This window comes from Entelurus aequoreus, linkage group LG08, assembly GCF_033978785.1.
Source record: "Entelurus aequoreus isolate RoL-2023_Sb linkage group LG08, RoL_Eaeq_v1.1, whole genome shotgun sequence".
Classification (NCBI taxonomy): domain Eukaryota; kingdom Metazoa; phylum Chordata; class Actinopteri; order Syngnathiformes; family Syngnathidae; genus Entelurus; species Entelurus aequoreus.
The window spans coordinates 30,232,064-30,251,554 of NC_084738.1; the positions used below are offsets into that span (position 1 = coordinate 30,232,064).

Genomic DNA, 19,491 nt, shown 5'->3' on the forward strand with positions numbered 1-19,491 from the left:
ACTTTCAGGAAAGAAAAGTAAACAGCATCTAAGAAAAGCGGCTTGATTTATTGCAGGTCATGGTGTTTGTGTCTCACACTAACAAATCCTGTCTCTGCTCTGCCAGCCCTTTTGCATCACGTGCAAACACAATGTGTACTTGTTGGTGCATGTGTGCGGACTTGCTTTGTTAAACGTGCGTATGTCACAGCATTCAAAACGTTCAATGTTCTGCTATTTTGTGTGTTGTTATGTACAATGACTGTTATAGTGTAATATTTTAAAGACGCCATTCGTTGGAAGGACAACAATCCTAACTGTGCTTCCCCATCACCCTGTTTGCAAAAATCTCCTCCAGCTGGAGTACTTCATGATGACTCAGTGTTTAGTAGCGCCCGGCAAACATTTCAGTAACGGGGCCTCGCAGTTGATAGATACACATTAAGGCATGAAGGTACTAAAAAGCACACTGTTCTGGCAGAGGTTTTGTTTGGAGATGGAACACTTGGTTGTTCGTTCTGTGCTATATTTGGACACCAACCCTTTCACTCTTCTTTGTGCTGATGGTCATTTGTCTCCTTTCCATGTGACATATCACCATACTTATTTAGAGTGAAAATTTATTTTGTACAAAGTTGCCATTGTCTTACTTGCGAGATGGACAATCATATTATTTAAATGGTACCTTTTATTCTGCTGTGTTCCACCCATAATTTATGCTTGTTTGGAGTTCATTATTTGTACAAGGTATGATGGTCTTCATAGTGTTTTGGACTCATAAACAGCAGATATCTGTTGGGAGTTGAAGCACAAGCAGTGGAGGAAACATTGTTTTAAAGGGGACCTATTATGCAAAACCAACTTTCTTACCTATTGGTACCTGTTTTTGTGTATTTGGAAACTGCATATGTCTCTAAAGCAGCGTTTCTCAAAGTGTGGGGCGCACCCCACTGGTGGGGAATAGAGACATGACAGGTGGGGCGCGAGGAACGGTAGGAAATTTCACTTTATTTTTATTTTTTTTAAAATTATATTCTTAGATTTTTTTTTTACTATGCTTTCATTTTCTATACACACTGTAAATCACTTTGTGATTCTGTCTGTGAAATCCGCTATATAAATACATGTAAATTACTTATTTTTCCTGTAGGCTTTAAATTTCTAGGTAGGAGCGCAAGTTTGACAGACATAGCAACAGTAACTAATGGGGGCGGGGCTAAGCGGAAGCTTTGTGAATGGCGAGTCACTGTACGAGGATTTGCTGTTTTGCAAATACATAAAAAATAGAGCCACTGCTGATGAGCTGTTCAAGATAATGGACAGTTTCCTCAAAGAACACGACCTTAAATGAGAAAACTGTGTGGGCTTTTGCTCTGATGGCGCACAGACCATGGCAAAGTCAAGAAATGGGCTGCAGGCTCTAATAAAGAGGGTTGCGCCAAATGCGCATTGGACACACTGTGTGTCATTCACCGGGAAGCACTCGCGTCAAGGCAGCTCAGCCCCGAACTCAATGAGGTTTTAACAGTGGCAGTGTCAAGCCTGCAACCCCGATTTGAAAAGCTGTGCAGTGCAAAACAGGCTCATTGCAGCCACTAATGCTGGAGTACTGTAAAACTCATGTTCACTTGCCCTGTCTTGTCAAATGCATATAGCTCCTCCTTTTTTTGTGTGCAAAGATTGCAAAGTGGCACTTTTATTTTTATTTATTATTGAACTTGATGCAAGTTATTTGATTTATTATTGAACTTGATGCAAGTTATAACACTTTTATTTGATTTATTATTGAACTTGATGCAAGTTATAACACTTTTTTTGATTTATTATTGAACTTGATGCAAGTTATAACACTTTTGTTTTATTTATTATTGAACTTGATGCAAGTTATTTTATTTGATATTGAACTTGATGCAAGTTATACCACAGCTGCAGTTATTTTATTGATTATTGAACTTGATGTTATTTTATGTTATTGAGTTTGAATGTATACAACTTGATGTTACTTGATGTTCAATACATTTGAAAATGTTAAGCTTGGCATTAGCGTTCTGTTGGGGCGATGGGGGCAGGTGGGGCTTGAAAACTCCCCCTTGTCCAAAGTGAGGGATGACAAAAAAAGTTTGAGAACCACTGCTCTAAAGTTTGACCATGGAGGCATTGCATAGATTTTTTTTTATAAAATAATCATTCCTTACTCCATACTTTCTTCTGACGAGGCGTTTGGAATTTGCTTTGTCCTGTGAAGTTTTCCACCATCTATTATCTATAGATCGTGGAAATGTACCCAAATAATACCTAAATATCAGTTTTAGTTTATGTACAACTAAAGGGACAAGCTGTAAAAAAAATGGATTGATGGATGGATTAGTGTTTGTAGTCCACAACCAGGGCTGCCTTATTGCACGGGCTTACCTGGGCTTAAGTCCAGGGGCTCCCACCCAATCACCCCGATATTCACGGCGGAATGCATTGATTGGTCTTCAAAGCTGTCAATCACAGACAGCTGTCGCGATATGTGCGCTGAGCTTGTCCAGTGTTGTTTTTTTGTTGTATTGAACTCCTAGGTTTTTTTATTTAGTTTGGTTCCTAGGAATCACTAGGCTGACGTTGTTTCTCAGGGCTAGAATGTTGTAGCTCTCACCAAATGAGGCCGCTACACAGCACACATCACAGGACAGCTTTTGTAGTATCTGCCAGACTACAGCTGCTGCTATGTAGACCAGAGCCGTTTCCACCAGACCAGCAAAGCCAGTGGGAAAATAACTGTGGTCGCACACAATTGCCGAAATGCTGGCAAATATAGATGGGTGTTTTTCTGCAGTTTCAGCAGAGGACATCTCTACTGCTCAGAGGGACGTTGGGTTTTTTTGAGCTGCCACACCGCCAATCTCACTACGTGAGACACCACAACGAACCATCAGATTGCGGAAGATGGCCTGGAACTGGCGTGCAGCTGAATTGTTGTAGCTGCCTTACATGGAAAACAGAGACAATACAGAATTACGACCAAGACGTAGCATATGAAGACATCAATTGTTTTTAGAATGTATTATCGTTAAAACATCAGAAACCCTAACTGATGCTTTGGTTGAATTAAATGAGAGCTCCAGGGGATTCTGGATGAACCTGTAGGTGAGCACATAGCGATGAACGTGGGCCCCCCAAAAAACCCTCATCCATGATCTTCCTTGATGATACAATACAATACAACAAATTGCAATACAATTTCAAAGCACAAATACTAAAAATGTTGTAACTGTAGGTCAGTGCTTCTGTTAGTGTAAAGGCCAGCACAGAAGGCCACCACTGGTAATTACAAGCCTGGTGTATTCACACTTATGTACTTTTTTTGGCAGTGGCATGGATACAAAGCAGATAGCACTTGAGTATATTAACTATCTGTGATGTGGTCATATGAGACCAAAATTAAGCTCTTTGGAACCAACTTGACTTGGAGGCAGATAAATATGGAGTATGACCCCAAGGACACCCTCCCTTCTGTCAAACATGGAGGTGAAACTGTCTGTTTTCGAGATTCTTTCCCTGCTGAGGCACTGACAAAAAACATCTACCGTAGAATCTTGGATGAGAACCTTTTAGCCTTAGCCAGAAGTTGTGATTGGGTCTTCCTTCATGACAATGACCAGGAACAATATGGCCAGTGCAACAAAAGGGTGGCTTTAAAGGAAGCACATTATGATGTTGGAGTAAACTATATGGCAGGAAGTAATACTAATGGTATTGGTGTTGATATTGGACCCAACAGATGGTCTGTTGCATCACAAGTCCCGTTCTAGTTTTGTTTTCAAATTTGTTTTGCTCTGTGGGGCACAATAATACAGCTGGAACATAACATTCAACTGTTGTCAGTTGGCCTTTCCTTTATAAATACAGTAGTTGTTAGGTTCTGGTAAATACGTGAACCCCAGATGCAGAGGCGGAAGGCGAAGAACGGATTTTAAAAGTCTTTAATCATCCTAAGGTAACAAAAAGAGTACAAAACTTTGTTTAGCGAGTAAGTAACAGAGATGGCACTGAAAAACAAGTACCATAAAAACTAAGAAATATCAAAAGAACACAAAGTAACTAAATCGAGAAGTCCGGCTGGAGGCGAGGTGGAGCAGCATCGACGCAGGGGAGACGCTCGAGTGAAGAGAAGTCAATAATACAGGAGCCAGTGAAGCTGATGTGGAAAAGAGCAATAGGAAGGTAGTGTTGTCCGCGGGTAAGCATAGACGACACTGGAAAAAAGACTGGTGTCTCCCAGCTGCAACCCCTCGGCTTAAGGGGCTGATGAGACAATCAGCCTCAGGTGCATCCTGAAATCCTGAAGTCATGCCTCCAGCTGGCCTGAGAATGTCTGGAGACAGAGATGAAAAACAGGAGCAAGCAGGCAGTGTGGCCATACCCAACATGGAACTGTAGTACCTCAACTTACGGCAGCTTCTCCATACTTTCATGGATAAATGTCCACTGTTTAGATAATATGTTAACACTCTCAGCTGGCGTTAGACTCAGTCTGCTTCAGTATGGTGCAGACTAGCAGTGATACGCTCCAACTGCTTCACCACTTTTTTCTTTAATTCATTGAATATCTTCCACTTCTTCTCAGCACTGACCTTCACACTCACTTTCTTTCTTTCTTCCTTCCCATGGTTGGGAAAACAAAGTTATGTCTATCCATAGCTATAAGCTTGCTAGCGAGTAAGACCAGATGTTTTGGGCGGATCTTACGGGGTTAACTGTGACATACGCATCTTAATGCTTGTAACTCACATTTTCGCTTGCAACTTAAAGCATAACAATCAGCCGAGAGACAGCTCTTATCTCGAAACACTTTTAAGTCGAGGTACAACTTGACCGTGAAATGTTTCATCACACTGAGTCCTCCATCCACTCAGGGGTACAGCAGACTGGTTCGGCGTGAGCAAGGACAGTGACAGCACCCAGCGATGGAGGAGGAAGAGCCTGCAGCACTGCAGCCAGCTCTACGGGGGTCTCAAGGCTCAGGTGATGAGGAGCATGGAGCTACCCAGCCAGGACAACATCTCCCTGGCCAGCACCGACATCCCTCCTCCCCTCTACCTCCACCCCCATCACCATCCCTATGGCATGCAGAGGGTAGGGCAGGGCATAGTTAATAGGCATCTTCTCTCCTTCGCGCTCATCAATCCAAGCTTCAAACAAACATGTCGGGTTGCTGAAACTAAATGCCATCCTGTGCACTCGCAGATTGTGGACCCCCTGGCTCGGGGTCGTGCCTTCCGTGCGGCGGAAGAGGTCGACTTCAACGTCCCGCCAGCTCCCGTCACGCCATGCGGCGCCTCGCTCTGCTCCTTTTCCAGCTCACAATCGGCCCTCAACCGGTTGCCACGGCGACGCAAACGGGAGTCGGTTGCTGTCATGAGTCTGAAAGCTGCCGCAGCACTAATGAAGGTCATTTGTCCTGCTCTTTGGATGATACACTTCAGTCAAACCCTTCCAATGCTAGTTTTTGTCATATTTACCCGTCATCTATAAAAGAAGAAATGATTAAGCTAGACTAGACTTAGACTTAGACTTCCTTTTTATTGTCATTCAAATTTGAACTTTACAGTACAGATAACAACGAAATGTCTTTGAATTGCTATTATGTATGACAATTTAACATTTTCCATTGAAGCACAGATAAGTGTTAGTGACCTACTTTCTTTCGAAACACACATTCATATGCTTTTATATGCTTCATTGATCTTCAGAGGCTTTAACCAGCAGATGGTCCACTTTAAAGCTCATACAGCAGCTCGACAGAGGAACTTTCCAGAAGAGTAGACTTATCCACTGACATCTACGTCTGGTCGTTTTATCCCATGATGTTCATCGTGTACCGTGCAGGGCCGTACATTAGGCGAAAGCACAACAGGCCGATGCCGAACGCGAAGTTTCCTGCCTCGCGGTGTCTTCGAAGACGACACTGTGGACTTCCCCGATGATCTGGATACATCTTTCTTCACTGGAGTGCGTCTTTACTTGACACCGCTATGCCGTCTACTACCTGTTCGACTTAAGTGCTCATGACTTTGTTGCCGTCCGCTTTAGGAGGGCCTGCAGGATGAGCTGTCCAGCTATGCCGATGAGGTTTTCGAGACGGCGTCGGAGGCAGCACGTCAAATGGTGGATGAGGGCGAGCTGACAGGAAGTGCTTTGGATAGAAATGAACTGGAGAGGAGCCACCTGATGCTGTGAGTTTTTGTAGGATATAAAATGAGAGAGACTCCCCATAGACGACATCACTGCCGCTGATCATGTTCACGGCCAGATTGTGTTGGACTAAAGTCTATCTAGCCACGCAAAAGCCAGTTATGTGAATCACTGTACAGTAAGAGCATAATTGTACTGCAAATTTGAATTCCCGATCTACTAAAACTGTGTGTAAAATTGATAAGTACAAACCCCGTTTCCATATGAGTTGGGAAATTGTGTTAGATGTAAATATAAACGGAATACAATGATTTGAAAATCATTTTCAACCCATATTCAGTTGAATATGTTACAAAGACAACATATTTGATGTTCAAACTGATAAACATTTTTTTTTGTTGTAAATAATCATTAACTTTAGAATTTGATGCCAGCAACACGTGACAAAGAAGTTGGGAAAGGTGGCAATAAATACTGATAAAGTTGAGAAATGCTCATCAAACACTTATTTGGAACATCCCACAGGTGAACAGGCAAATTGGGAACAGGTGGGTGCCATGATTGGGTATAAAAGTAGATTCCATGAAATGCTCAGTCATTCACAAACAAGGATGGGGCGAGGGTCACCACTTTTGTCAACAAATGCGTGAGCAAAATGTTGAACAGTTTAAGAAAAACCTTTCTCAACCAGCTATTGCAAGGAATTTAGGGATTTCACCATCTACGGTCCGTAATATCATCAAAGGGTTCAGATAATCTGGAGAAATCACTGCACGTAAGCAGCTAAGCCTGTGACCTTCGATCCCTCAGGCTGTACTGCATCAACAAGCGACATCAGTGTGTAAAGGATATCACCACATGGGCTCAGGAACACTTCAGAAACCCACTGTCAGTAACTACAGTTGGTCGCTACATCTGTAAGTGTAAGTTAAAACTCTCCTATGCAAGGCGAAAACCGTTTATCAACAACACCCAGAAATGCCGTCGGCTTCGCTGGGCCTGAGCTCATCTAAGATGGACTGATACAAAGTGGAAAAGTGTTCTGTGGTCTGACGAGTCCACATTTCAAATTGTTTTTGGAAACTGTGGACGTCGTGTCCTCCGGACCAAAGAGGAAAAGAACCATACGGATTGTTATAGGCGCAAAGTTGAAAAGCCAGCATCTGTGATGGTATGGGGGTGTATTAGTGCCCAAGACATGGGTAACTTACACATCTGTGAAGGCGCCATTAATGCTGAAAGGTACATACAGGTTTTGGAGCAACATATGTTGCCATCCAAGCAACGTTACCATGGACGCCCCTGCTTATTTCAGCAAGACAATGCCAAGCACTGTGGCAGAGAGGTTAGTGCGTCTGCCTCACAATACGATGGTGCTGAAAAGTCTGGGGTTCAATCCCGGGCTCGGGATCTTTCTGTGTGGAGTTTGCATGTTCTCCCTGTGACTGCGTGGGTTCTCTCCGGGTACTCCGGCTTCCTCCCACCTCCAAAGACATGCACCTGGGGATAGTTTGATTGGCAACACTAAATTGGCCCTAGTGTTTAAATGTGAGCGTGAATGTTGTCTGTCTATCTGTGTTGGCCCTGTGATGAGGTGGCGACTTGTCCAGGGTGTACCCCGCCTTCCGCCCGATCGTAGCTGAGATAGGCTCCAGCGCCCCCCGCGACCCCAAAGGGAATAAGCGGTAGAAATGGATGGATGGATGGAATGCCAAGCCACGTGTTACATCAACGTGGCTTCATAGTAAAAGAGTGCGGGTACTAGACTGGCCTGCCTGTAGTCCAGACCTGTCTCCCGTTGAAAATATGTGGTGCATTATGAAGCCTAAAATACCACAACGGAGACCCCCGGACTGTTGAACAACTTAAGCTGTACATCAAGCAAGAATGGGAAATAATTCCACCTGAGAAGCTTAAAAAATGTGTCTCCTCAGTTCCCAAATGTTTACTGAGTGTTGTTAAAAGGAAAGGCCATGTAACACAGTGGTGTACATGCCCTTTCCCAACTACTTTGGCACGTGTTGCAGCCATGAAATTCGAAGTTAATTATTATTTGCAAAAAATAAAATAAAGTTTATGAGTTTGAACATCAAATATCTTGTCTTTGTAGTGCATTCAATTGAATATGGGTTGAAAAGGATTTGCAAATCATTGTATTCCGTTTATATTTACATCTAACACAATTTCCCAACTCATATGGAAACAGGGTTTGTACAAGGTACTTAATTGACAAGTACAACTTCAACCAACCAAACAAGTACAAAAGTGGTGCAGACCGCCCTATTTAAATGAGGTTTTTGCACGTACTAAGAAGCTTTCACCATGAAGACTTATTAAGGATAGGGTATGATAGGATATACTTTATTATCCACAATGGGGAAATTATGTGGTTGCAGTGCAGATTCAAAAAGTGAACAAAAAAAAAAGGTAAAAACACATGAAAATAAGAAAGAAACATCAAAGAACACAAAATACATTAAAAGAGCACAATGCTGAAGCAACCCGCTGCCACTTCAGCGGCACTATTTCTACATACTGCTACAAAAGTAAAACACAATGAAAAACAAAACAATGAGTAATAGATAATACATATTGTGCACATACGATTGCATCGTGCCTAAACAGGCAACAAAACAAATCAAAAACACCTACTGTACACCATTCTGGCCTCTGCGGTGCTTCACGCCATTGTCTGCTGGGGTGGGAGGCAGCACGACCAGAGACAGGAACAGACCCAACAAAGCAAGGCCCGAACTAGAAGGCAAAAAACACATGAAATCAAAAAGGAAACATCAAGAACATTCATGTTATCGTTCTCTTACATTTGGTGTTTTGTTATGTTTTTAAACATGCAGCAGACATAAATATCACCGGGCATTTTAGAAGCAGTCCTGCAGTGCATCTACAATAGAATCCACTTTTTTAGCGGGCTGATGATTGCCTGCTGATGATGCGCCCTGCGAACGTGCACTGGAATGTTCCAGTTGCGAAAATACATAGTTGTTTTTAATTTATATGAAAAAACAAATGTCTTTAAAATATGCCTACTGACATTTTTTTTGTTTTTTTTGTTTGTTTTTTGTTTGCTCCATGCTTTTTTAACCTGTAAAGCACTTTGGTGCAATCTAAAAAGTTGTTGAAAATGTGCTATATAAATAAAGTTGACTTGACTTGACTTGACTTGACACTACAATGCATCAATTGAATTTGTTTTGTTTTATACCCCCCTTTAAGTCATCCAGCAGCTGTAAAATGATCAAATGATAATGCTGAATGGACAATAGTCTAATATTTTTATTTTTGACAGTCTATATATGTGGCTGGAGGTCATATCAGACGTGCTAGATATAGACGCAAAATCGCTTCTGCGGAACAGTTTTAGTCTTGATAAATCACTCTGCGTGTGCAAAATAATTTTACTTGCATCTTGTCTTCTCAGTATTGTAGGAATTATGATGATCAGCATATATTCTGCATAGTCATGAAGCCACACACGCTAAATGGATTGCGCTCCTTATTTGCTCACTTGAGAGACAATCCTCTGCGCACAGCCTTATTAGATCAGCTTTGCGTGTCGTATGCTGGCATGTTGTGGCGTTTGTGATTGGGAGGACCTACCGGTAATCAATAAACAGAGTGCAGGTGCAGCTATTAAGCCACCTTGCAACAAGAAAACGTAAACAAGGGAGGAAAAGAGCATTAAAAACATAACAGACCTCTAAACCAAGGACAATAATACTTAACACAAACATAGAAATGACCTGACATGACAAATCATAACATTGCGTGTGCTATCAAGTTTGCACGTGTTTTGATACACGGAAACCTGTAGTAAATTAGGCCCTAGTATATGCGTTTTAGTAGCGTCTTCATCTCGAATCACCATGTTTTCTCGCAAAATTGGAAGGAATGATCTAACATGTCCGCCAGATGCCTTGTTGCCTGTTGTAGCAATACAACTGAAGAAGGAGTGAGCCTGCATACCTTTCCAAATGATGGGAATATGAGGAAAGTATGGACCTCTCCAGTCAAATTGACTCAGGCAAAGTGCGACAGACTAAGCCAGAGGAGTGTAATTTGCAGCGATCATTTTAATGATTCAGACTTCGAAGAAGAGGAGTTTTGGTTGAAGTTTGGATTTTAAAAAAACTTAAAAAATCAAGCCAAATGCAATCTTGAAAATCAGGAGGACCCTTGAAAGGAGATAAACTGAGTCAGAGCCTGCGAAAAAAAGAGCAGATACGACGCCCAAAAAGAAGAGAAAAAAAAGGCAAGCCAAGAGTATTCTAATGTGTGTCCTCTTCTCCTGATGTTTTCTGAAGATGTTTGAGGAAATGCTGAAAGAGCATGAGAACAGAGCAGAAAAGTCCAAAAACTGTGGTTCTTTTATATTTATTTTTTTGCCCATAATGCTAAGCTTATTAGTAGTAATCATGGACCATGCAATGAAGTGTTTAAAATAATAGTATTGCATTCCTTTATGTACACCGGGGTCGTCAACCTTGTTTTCATTGAGGGCCACATCGCAGTTATAGTGGTTCTCGCCTGTAACAAGGAATAATTTAGGAATTAAATTGCTTATGTACCGGTATTTGATTATTATATTGAGTTTTTTCACGTACTTTATGCTGTAATGAAAGAAAAAAAAAGTTTTTACTGTAAAAACTGGCAGCTCAGTCACCAGAATGTGTACCATAAAATGGAATGGAATGGTAAAATTCATGCAACAGAGTTGCCAGTTGTTTTCATAGTGCATCACTGCACGTAAAAAAAAAAACTGTACTAAAGTTGATTTTACGGTGAAAAACTCAAGTCGCCAGAGTTTTACTGTAAATTGTGTACAATTTGATGGATAACTCAAGCAGATATTTAAGTATGGTATTCATCTTTATTTTAACATGCATTTTTGGGGGGAATATATGATAATATACTGTATTTTGTTGCATTATTTAATAGTATAAAAGATTAAAAAATATGCAATTGCATGCACTCTGTTTTTTAATCTCAAAATGGAAAGAACAAATACATTTAGTAAGAAAAGTTGAAGTACCGTATTAACACTTAATATTTCCAGGCTTGTGCGGACACATAAAATGATGCGGAAGGACAGTTCTGGCCCCCGAGCCTTGAGTTTGACACATGTGATCCACACTGTCTATGCGGGGAAATGGGCTCCAGTTCTGATATGACCTCACACCAAGAGAGGGCGGCATATCAATCAATCAAAGTTTATCTATATAGCCCTTAATCACAAGTGTCTCAAAGGGCTGCAAAAACCCCAACGACATTTTTGGCTCATATCGAGACTGGAGATAAAGGGGGACGTTCCAAGTGCAGCTAGTTATCTACCAATTACTCAAAAACTAATAGATTTCATGGGAAAATGACTGCCCCATTCATTTTCAGGAGAAAAAAATACATGAAGAGAACTTTGGAATCTGGTTGCTACGGGTCCTGAATCTCCTAGCAATCACACAATAAATATATTGTATGATGTATATTACCATTATTGTTATTGTCTGTTCTATCTAGGCCATCAGAGCGAGGATGGCGCAAGTCAAAAAACGGCTCGCCGGTCCAACCTAAGCTGCATTTTAATCACGACGTGGTGAGTCGACAGCGTGGACAAAGAATTGTGGTTCCCGTTCAGAAGCTGTTTGCCCGAGAAAAGAGGCCTTACGGGCTAGGCCTGGTCGGCCGCCTTACCAACCGAACGTATCGCAAGCGCATTGACAGTTACGTCAAAAGGCAGATTGAGGACATGGATGATCACAGGTGAGATAACTCCTAGGTTATTCATTTCTGTGTTGAAGATCGCATCAAGCCTGAAGTTCTCCTACCATTCTCATTACAGGCCTTTCTTTAGCTACTGGATCACATTTGTGCATTTACTCATCACCATTCTGGCTGTCACCATATACGGCATCGCTCCTATAGGCTTCTCTCAACACGAAACTGTTGATTCAGTCAGTGATCTCATCTCATTTTCAATACTTAGAACAATTCAACATCACTCAAAAATACTATTTTTTTATCACTTGTTTTGTAGGTGCTACGGAACCAGGGGGTGTATGAAAATGTGAAATTTGTGCAGCAACAAAATTTCTGGATTGGCCCAAGCTCAGTGAGTTTTTGTTAGATTTGTAGATTTAGGGCCTGATTTACTAAAGATACAAACACCACATGGTAAACAGCATGTGGAATCTATAAAATAGCGTGTACTATTAGTGGGCGTGCTGAGTGGGATTTACTAAGACTCCATGTGCAATTGAAAAGTGGTGCAGACCGCCTTATTTAAATGAGGATTTTGCGTGTACTATACAGGGCATTACCACAGTGAGACTCATGTACTGCACACATGTCATGCTCTTACATGTGGCGTTTTGCTATGTTTTCAAACATATAGCAGACATGTACCACTTGTTATGGGCATTTTAGAAGCAGTTGTGCAGTGCATCTACAGTAAAACCCCTTTTTTTTTTTTTTTTACCTCCAAAAGTGCACTCATTGGTGAAAGGCTGCCCTTACTATACTCAAGACGCAAAAAAGTGCATACTTTAAGAAGTTTTTTCATTTAAGAAATATTTTAATGGTATATTAAAAAAAACTGTCATTTAGAATTCCTAAGGGGCACCAAAATGCATCAACTGAATTTGTTTTAATCAGCCCCTTAGTCCTCTAGCAGCTATGAAATTATAAAATGATGTTGCTGAAATGACATTATGTCCAATATTTTTTTATTCATGACAGTCCAAAATGTTGACACACACACACATGTAGGACTGAGGATTCACGCCTGTCCATTGTCTGTCTGTGCAGCGTGAGCACTGAACCTGCAGCCGTGTGTGAAACTGTCAGTTTGCACGTCCTTCTCACGTGTGTTAAATAAAATGCAATATAGTGCTGGAAAAAAACGGTGATGAGTGTTGATAAATCACATTGTGCGTGCTAAATCATTTTATAATTTTATTGCGTCTTCTCCCAGTATTGTGGGCGTGATGATCAACATATTTTGCATATTAAAGGCCTACTGAAACCCACTACTACCGACCACGCAGTCTGATAGTTTATATATCAATGATGAAATCTTAACATTATAACACATGCCAATACGGCCGGGTTAACTTATAAAGTGACATTTTAAATTTGCCGCTAAACTTCCGGTTCGAAACGCCTCTGAGGATGACATATGCGCGTGATGTAGACCGGCGAACACGGGTATGCCTTCCACATTGAAGCCAATACGAAAAAGCTCTGTTTTCATTTCATAATTCCACAGTATTCTGGACATCTGTGTTCGTGAATCTGTTGCAATCATGTTCATTGCATTATGGAGAAGGAAGCTGAGCAAGCAAAGAAGAAAGTTGTCGGTGCGAAATGGACGTATTTTTCGAACGTAGTCAGCCACAACAGTCCACAGCCGGCGCTTCTTTGTTTACATTCCCGAAAGATGCAGTCAAGATGGAAGAACTCGGATAACAGAGACTCTAACCAGGAGGACTTTTGACTTCGATACACAGACGCCTGTAGAGAACTGGGACAACACAGACTCTTACCAGGATTACTTTGATTTGGATGACAAAGACGCAGACGTGCTACTGTGAGTATGCAGCTTTGGCTTCTAAACATTTGATCGCTTGACCGTATGTGCGCAACTTTTTTTTGCGTATGTACGTAACTTTTTTAAAATATATAAGCTTTATGAACCTTGGGTTAGGTGAACGGTCTTTTGGGCTGAGTGATTGTGTGTGTTGATCAGGTGTTTGAATTGTATTGGCGTGTTCTATGGAGCTAGGAGCTAGCATAGGAGCTAGGAGCTAGCATAACAAACACGCAGGTGTTTTTATGCAGGATTAATTTGTGGCATATTAAATATAAGCCTGGTTGTGTTGTGGCTAATAGAGTATATATATGTCTTGTGTTTATTTACTGTTGTAGTCATTCCCAGCTGAATATCAGGTCACCCCCGGCTCTCACAGCATCTTCCCTATCTGAATAGCTTCAACTCCCCACTAGTCCTTCACTTGCACTTTACTCATCCACAAATATTTCATCCTCGCTCAAATTAATGGGGAAATTGTCGCTTTCTCGGTCCGAATCTCTCTCACTTCATGCGGCCATCATTGTAAACAATAGGGAACTTTGCGTATATGTTCAACTGACTACGTCACGCTACTTCCGGTAGGGGAAAGCCTTTTTTTTATCAGATACCAAAAGTTGCAATCTTTATCGTCGTTGTTCTATACTAAATCCTTTCAGCAAAAATATGGCAATATCGCGAAATGATCAATTATGACACATAGAATAGATCTGCTATCCCCGTTTGAATAAAAAAAATACATTTCAGTAGGCCTTTAAGACAGGGAGGCTAAATGGATTGCACACCTTATTCTGCTCACTTAACACACACATTCCACGTTGCACACGTTTAGTAGATCAGCTTTGCGTGTGCTATTAGGTTTGCACGTGTGGAAGTACACACAAATCTTTAGTAAATTAGGCCCCAACAATAATAAAATGTAAAAATTTAGGGTTTAGGCGTTTGAAAAGGTGCTGTTGTAAACAACTCACTGCCGCAAATATACAATGTACATTACACAAACACATAAAACAATTGGTAAAATACATATTTAATATTCACTCAAACACTTCCATTTTAGTAGCATATAAACTATAATTACAGTTTTATTCTCAAGCAGCCATTTTTTGCTGTTGCTTGTGTCAAGGGATGGTGAGCGTTGCTTGCAGCGTGACCCCAAAGATGCAGCGAATGGAAGGCGGAATGAAGGTAAAACCAATGTATTACTTACAAGGAAGCAGGGAACAAACAAAAACCGCACACTCAGCATCAGTCTCTAAGGAAGAATGATCCAACCCGAAAAGAGGGACCCAGGTGGAACTATAAAGAACTAATTAGACGAGGAACAGGTGTGCTGACAGGATGTGAAACAGAAAGTAAAGGTGCTTCAAAACACAGAGACCAAACAGGAAACACTGACAAAACAAGAGCACCAGGACAGGAAGTGATTCTAAACACAGGAAAACCCAAACATAACCAAACTGTCAGTAACAATTCTGACAGCTGGTTCCCTTATATTTACAATAATGTTATGTTTGACCAATTACTTTGTCATTAGTGCAACTATTTTAGACATTTTAAAACATTTATTAAAAAAATATATGGAATTTGTTTTTAAAAGGTCAAAGTACAAATGTATTGCATAATTATATGTAAATATTATGAATGTACATCATACATTTTACAGCACTACAGTCAAGTAGTACTTAACGGGTAAAACATAATAATCATTTAGTATTAATGACACTGCTACTACTACACTACTACTACTACTACTCCTAATAGTTAATAACATAAATGTGAAATATACAGAAAAAACTAATTAAAATGGTTGGTGTTAATTGATGTGATAAAGTATTAAATAAGATATCTTAGTAAAATTCACTTTTTCCATTGCAAAATTCAAAATCTGTTTCTCAATGCTTGGGAAAAATAATCTTTATCATTGTCTTTTGTCACAGTCGAGATGTGGTGTGAAGGTGAAGTGAACCCAATTGCAAGGAAGGAAAAAGCAATGGTGAAGTTCTGGCCAAAAATATATATATATATATATATATATATATATATATATATATATATATATATATATATATATATATATATATATATATATATATATATATATATATATATATATATATATATACACAAACCCCGTTTCCATATGAGTTCGGAAATTGTGTTAGATGTAAATATAAACAAAATACAATGATTTGCAAATCCTTTTCAACCCATATTCAAATGAATGCACTACAAAGACAAGATATTTTATGTTCAAACTCATAAACTTTGTTTTTTTTTTGCAAATAATAATTAACTTCAAATTTCATGGCTGCAACACGTGCCAAAGTAGTTGGGAAAGGGCATGTTCCCCACTGTGTTACATGGCCTTTCCTTTTAACAACACTCAGTAAACGTTTGGGAACTGATGAGACACATTTTTTAAGCTTCTCAGGTGGAATTCTTTCCCATTCTTGCTTGATGTACAGCTTAAGTTGTTCAACAGTCCGGGAGTCTCCGTTGTGGTATTTTAGGCTTCATAATGTGCCACACATTTTCAATGGGAGACAGGTCTGGACTACAGGCAGGCCAGTCTAGTACCAGCACTATTTTACTATGAAGCCACGTTGATGTAACACGTGGCTTGGCATTGTCTTGCTGAAATAAGCAGGGGCGTCCATGGTAACGTTGCTTGGATGGCAACATATGTTGCTCCAAAACCTGTATGTACCTTTCAGCATTAATGGCGCCTTCACAGATGTGTAAGTTACCCATGTCTTGGGCACTAATACACCCCCATACCATCACAGATGCTGGCTTTTCAACTTTGCGCCTATAACAATCCAGATGGTTCTTTTCCTCTTTGGTCCGGAGGACACGACGTCCACAGTTTCCAAAAACAATTTGAAATGTGGACTCGTCAGACCACAGAACACTTTTCCACTTTGTATCAGTCCATCTTAGATGAGCTCAGGCCCAGCGAAGCCGACGGCATTTCTGGGTGTTGTTGAAAAACGGTTTTTGCCTTGCATAGGAGAGTTTTAACTTGCACTTACAGATGTAGCGACCAACTGTAGTTACTGACAGTGGGTTTCTGAAGTGTTCCTGAGCCCATGTGGTGATATCCTTTACACGCTGATGTCGCTTGTTGATGCAGTACAGCCTGAGGGATCGAAGGTCACGGGCTTAGCTGCTTACGTGCAGTGATTTCTCCAGATACTCTGAACCCTTTGATGATATTATGGACCGTAGATGGTGAAATCCCTAAGTTCCTTGCAATAGCTGGTTGAGAAAGGTTTTTCTTAAACTGTTCAACAATTTGCTCACGCATTTGTTGACAAAGTGGTGACCCTCGCCCCATCCTTGTTTGTGAATGACTAAACATTTCATGGAATCTACTTTTATACCCAATCATGGCACCCACCTGTTCCCAATTTGCCTGTTCACCTGTGGGATGTTCCATATAAGTGTTTGATGAGCATTCCTCAACTTTATCAGTATTTATTGCCACCTTTCCCAACTTCTTTGTCACGTGTTGCTGGCATCAAATTCTAAAGTTAATGATTATTTGCAAAAAAAAAAATGTTTATAAGTTTAAACATCAAATATGTTGTCTTTGTAGCATATTCAACTGAATATGGGTTGAAAATGATTTGCAAATCATTGTATTCCGTTTATATTTACATCTAACACAATTTCCGAACTCATATGGAAACGGGTTTTGTATATATATATATTGTATATATATATTCATTCATTTTATTTTATTTTCCCCAAAACCACCAAGGATACAAAAATACAATGTATAAAGGATCTAGGAGTAGGAAAATGATGACTGGCTTGGAGTAGGACTCGCCACAAACGACCTTTGACGACTTACAAAGACTAGAACTCTGGGATCTAAATGCACAGATGAATTAGACAACTCAATACAGCTGCACTGGGCACAATAGGAAGGAGAAAGCTGATTGGAGGGTCAGTGCAAGACACAGATTCACCTCAGGACACAAACGAGCACAGGACAACCAGACACCTTATGACAGATCTCATTTTGATAACATACTAATATAATATTAGACAGTGGAACCTAATTTACGAGCTTAGTTGGTTCTGTGACGTAGCGCTTAACTCAAATGTGTGCATACTTGCCAACCTTGAGACCTCCGGTTTCGGGAGGTGGGTGGGGTGTGGGGGCGTGGTCGGAGGTGGGGCGGGGGGTGTGGTTGGGGCGTGGTTAAGAGGGGAGAAGTATATTTACAGCTAGAATTCACCAAGTCAAGTATTTTATATATATATATATATATATATATATATATATATATATATATATATATATATATATATATATATATATATATATATATATATATATATATATATATATATATATATATATATATATATACATATATATATATATATATATATATATATATATATATATATATATATATATATATATATATATATACAGTATATATATATATATATATATATATATATATATATATATATATATATATATATATATATATATATATATAAGAAATACTTGACTTTAAGTGAATTCTAGCTATATATATATATATATATATATATTTATTTTATTATATATATATATATATATATATATATATATATATATATATATATATATATATATATATATATATATATATATATATATATATATATATATATATATATATATATATAAACAAAATAAATACTTGAATTTCAGTGTTAATTTATTTACACATATACACACACATAACACTCATCTACTCATTGTTGTACTTGAAAGACTTGATCAAATACACAGTAATGAAAACACAGTTGTTCTACTAACTGTACTGTGCTTGCTGCTTACTAAAAAAAAAACCAACAACACTTACCTTTCACTATTTGAGTAGCCTTTGTTCTGCCATTTGCGTACTGGCGAGCGATCTCTGAATCCGGGAACATATCCTTCACGGATTTGTTGTAGACATCCGCAAATGAGAACGGGATGTTGCTTCCAGCTATCAGCATAGCCATCTTTGTCTCGGCATATGTTACACCATCGGGTCTCCATTTAGCGAGGTGGCCCATAATACTGGGCTGGGACCGGTGCTGCGTTGTCGCCGCTTTGTGCTTCGCTGACCGTTCATGACTGAGTATATCCGTTCGACCACCGTGTTCAATGGGGAAGTCTGTTCTACAAAATTTACAGGCAGGATACACCTTCCCCTTCGAACTGTCCTGGATAAACTGAAATTCTTGTTTCCATTCGTTTTGGAACTTACAAGCGTATTTCTTCATCTTACTCGTCGCCGGCGTTGCCATGGCTGTATCTTCCTCGTTCTTCTGCTTCGTCTCCTTGTTGTGTGCGCAGTTGTGCACTCTCTGAAAGCCGTAGATGTTATAACGTGATTGGGCAGGCACGCTGTTTATATTGTGGGAAAGCGGACGTCAAAACAGGCTGTCCTCACTCAGGTCCGCATGGAGCTGGAGGGGGCGTGGCCTCCAGCTCCGGCTGAAAATCGGGAGATTTTCAGGAGAATATTTGTCCCGGGAGATTTTCGGGAGAGGCGCTGAATTTCGGGAGTCTCCCGGAAAATTTGGGAGGGTTGGCAAGTCTGAATGTGTGTATCGCAAAACAACATCAAAATCAATTTGATTGTTTCTGTTTTGAGTGGAGCAAGCACCAATTAGATATTAAACATGCCTTTTAAAATATTTTTAGATAAAAAATATATATTGTGTAAAACAAT

The 19,491-nt window shown here is 39.9% G+C and overlaps 1 protein-coding gene across 4 annotated transcripts in view; it reads left to right on the top strand.

Moving 5' to 3' along the window:
• rhbdf1b (rhomboid 5 homolog 1b (Drosophila)) overlaps positions 1 to 19,491 on the top strand; it is a 50,406-nt gene that overhangs the window by 15,034 nt on the left and 15,881 nt on the right. For 3 of the 4 annotated variants that reach the window (XM_062056231.1, XM_062056230.1, XM_062056233.1), the window contains 7 exons: positions 4,881 to 5,100; positions 5,212 to 5,415; positions 5,854 to 5,976; positions 6,058 to 6,200; positions 11,692 to 11,934; positions 12,014 to 12,125; positions 12,209 to 12,283. In XM_062056231.1, coding sequence (XP_061912215.1) covers positions 4,881 to 5,100; positions 5,212 to 5,415; positions 5,854 to 5,976; positions 6,058 to 6,200; positions 11,692 to 11,934; positions 12,014 to 12,125; positions 12,209 to 12,283 — 1,120 coding nt within the window. The remainder of the gene's footprint in view (positions 1 to 4,880; positions 5,101 to 5,211; positions 5,416 to 5,853; positions 5,977 to 6,057; positions 6,201 to 11,691; positions 11,935 to 12,013; positions 12,126 to 12,208; positions 12,284 to 19,491) is intronic. The other variant, XM_062056232.1, reaches the window with a different exon arrangement.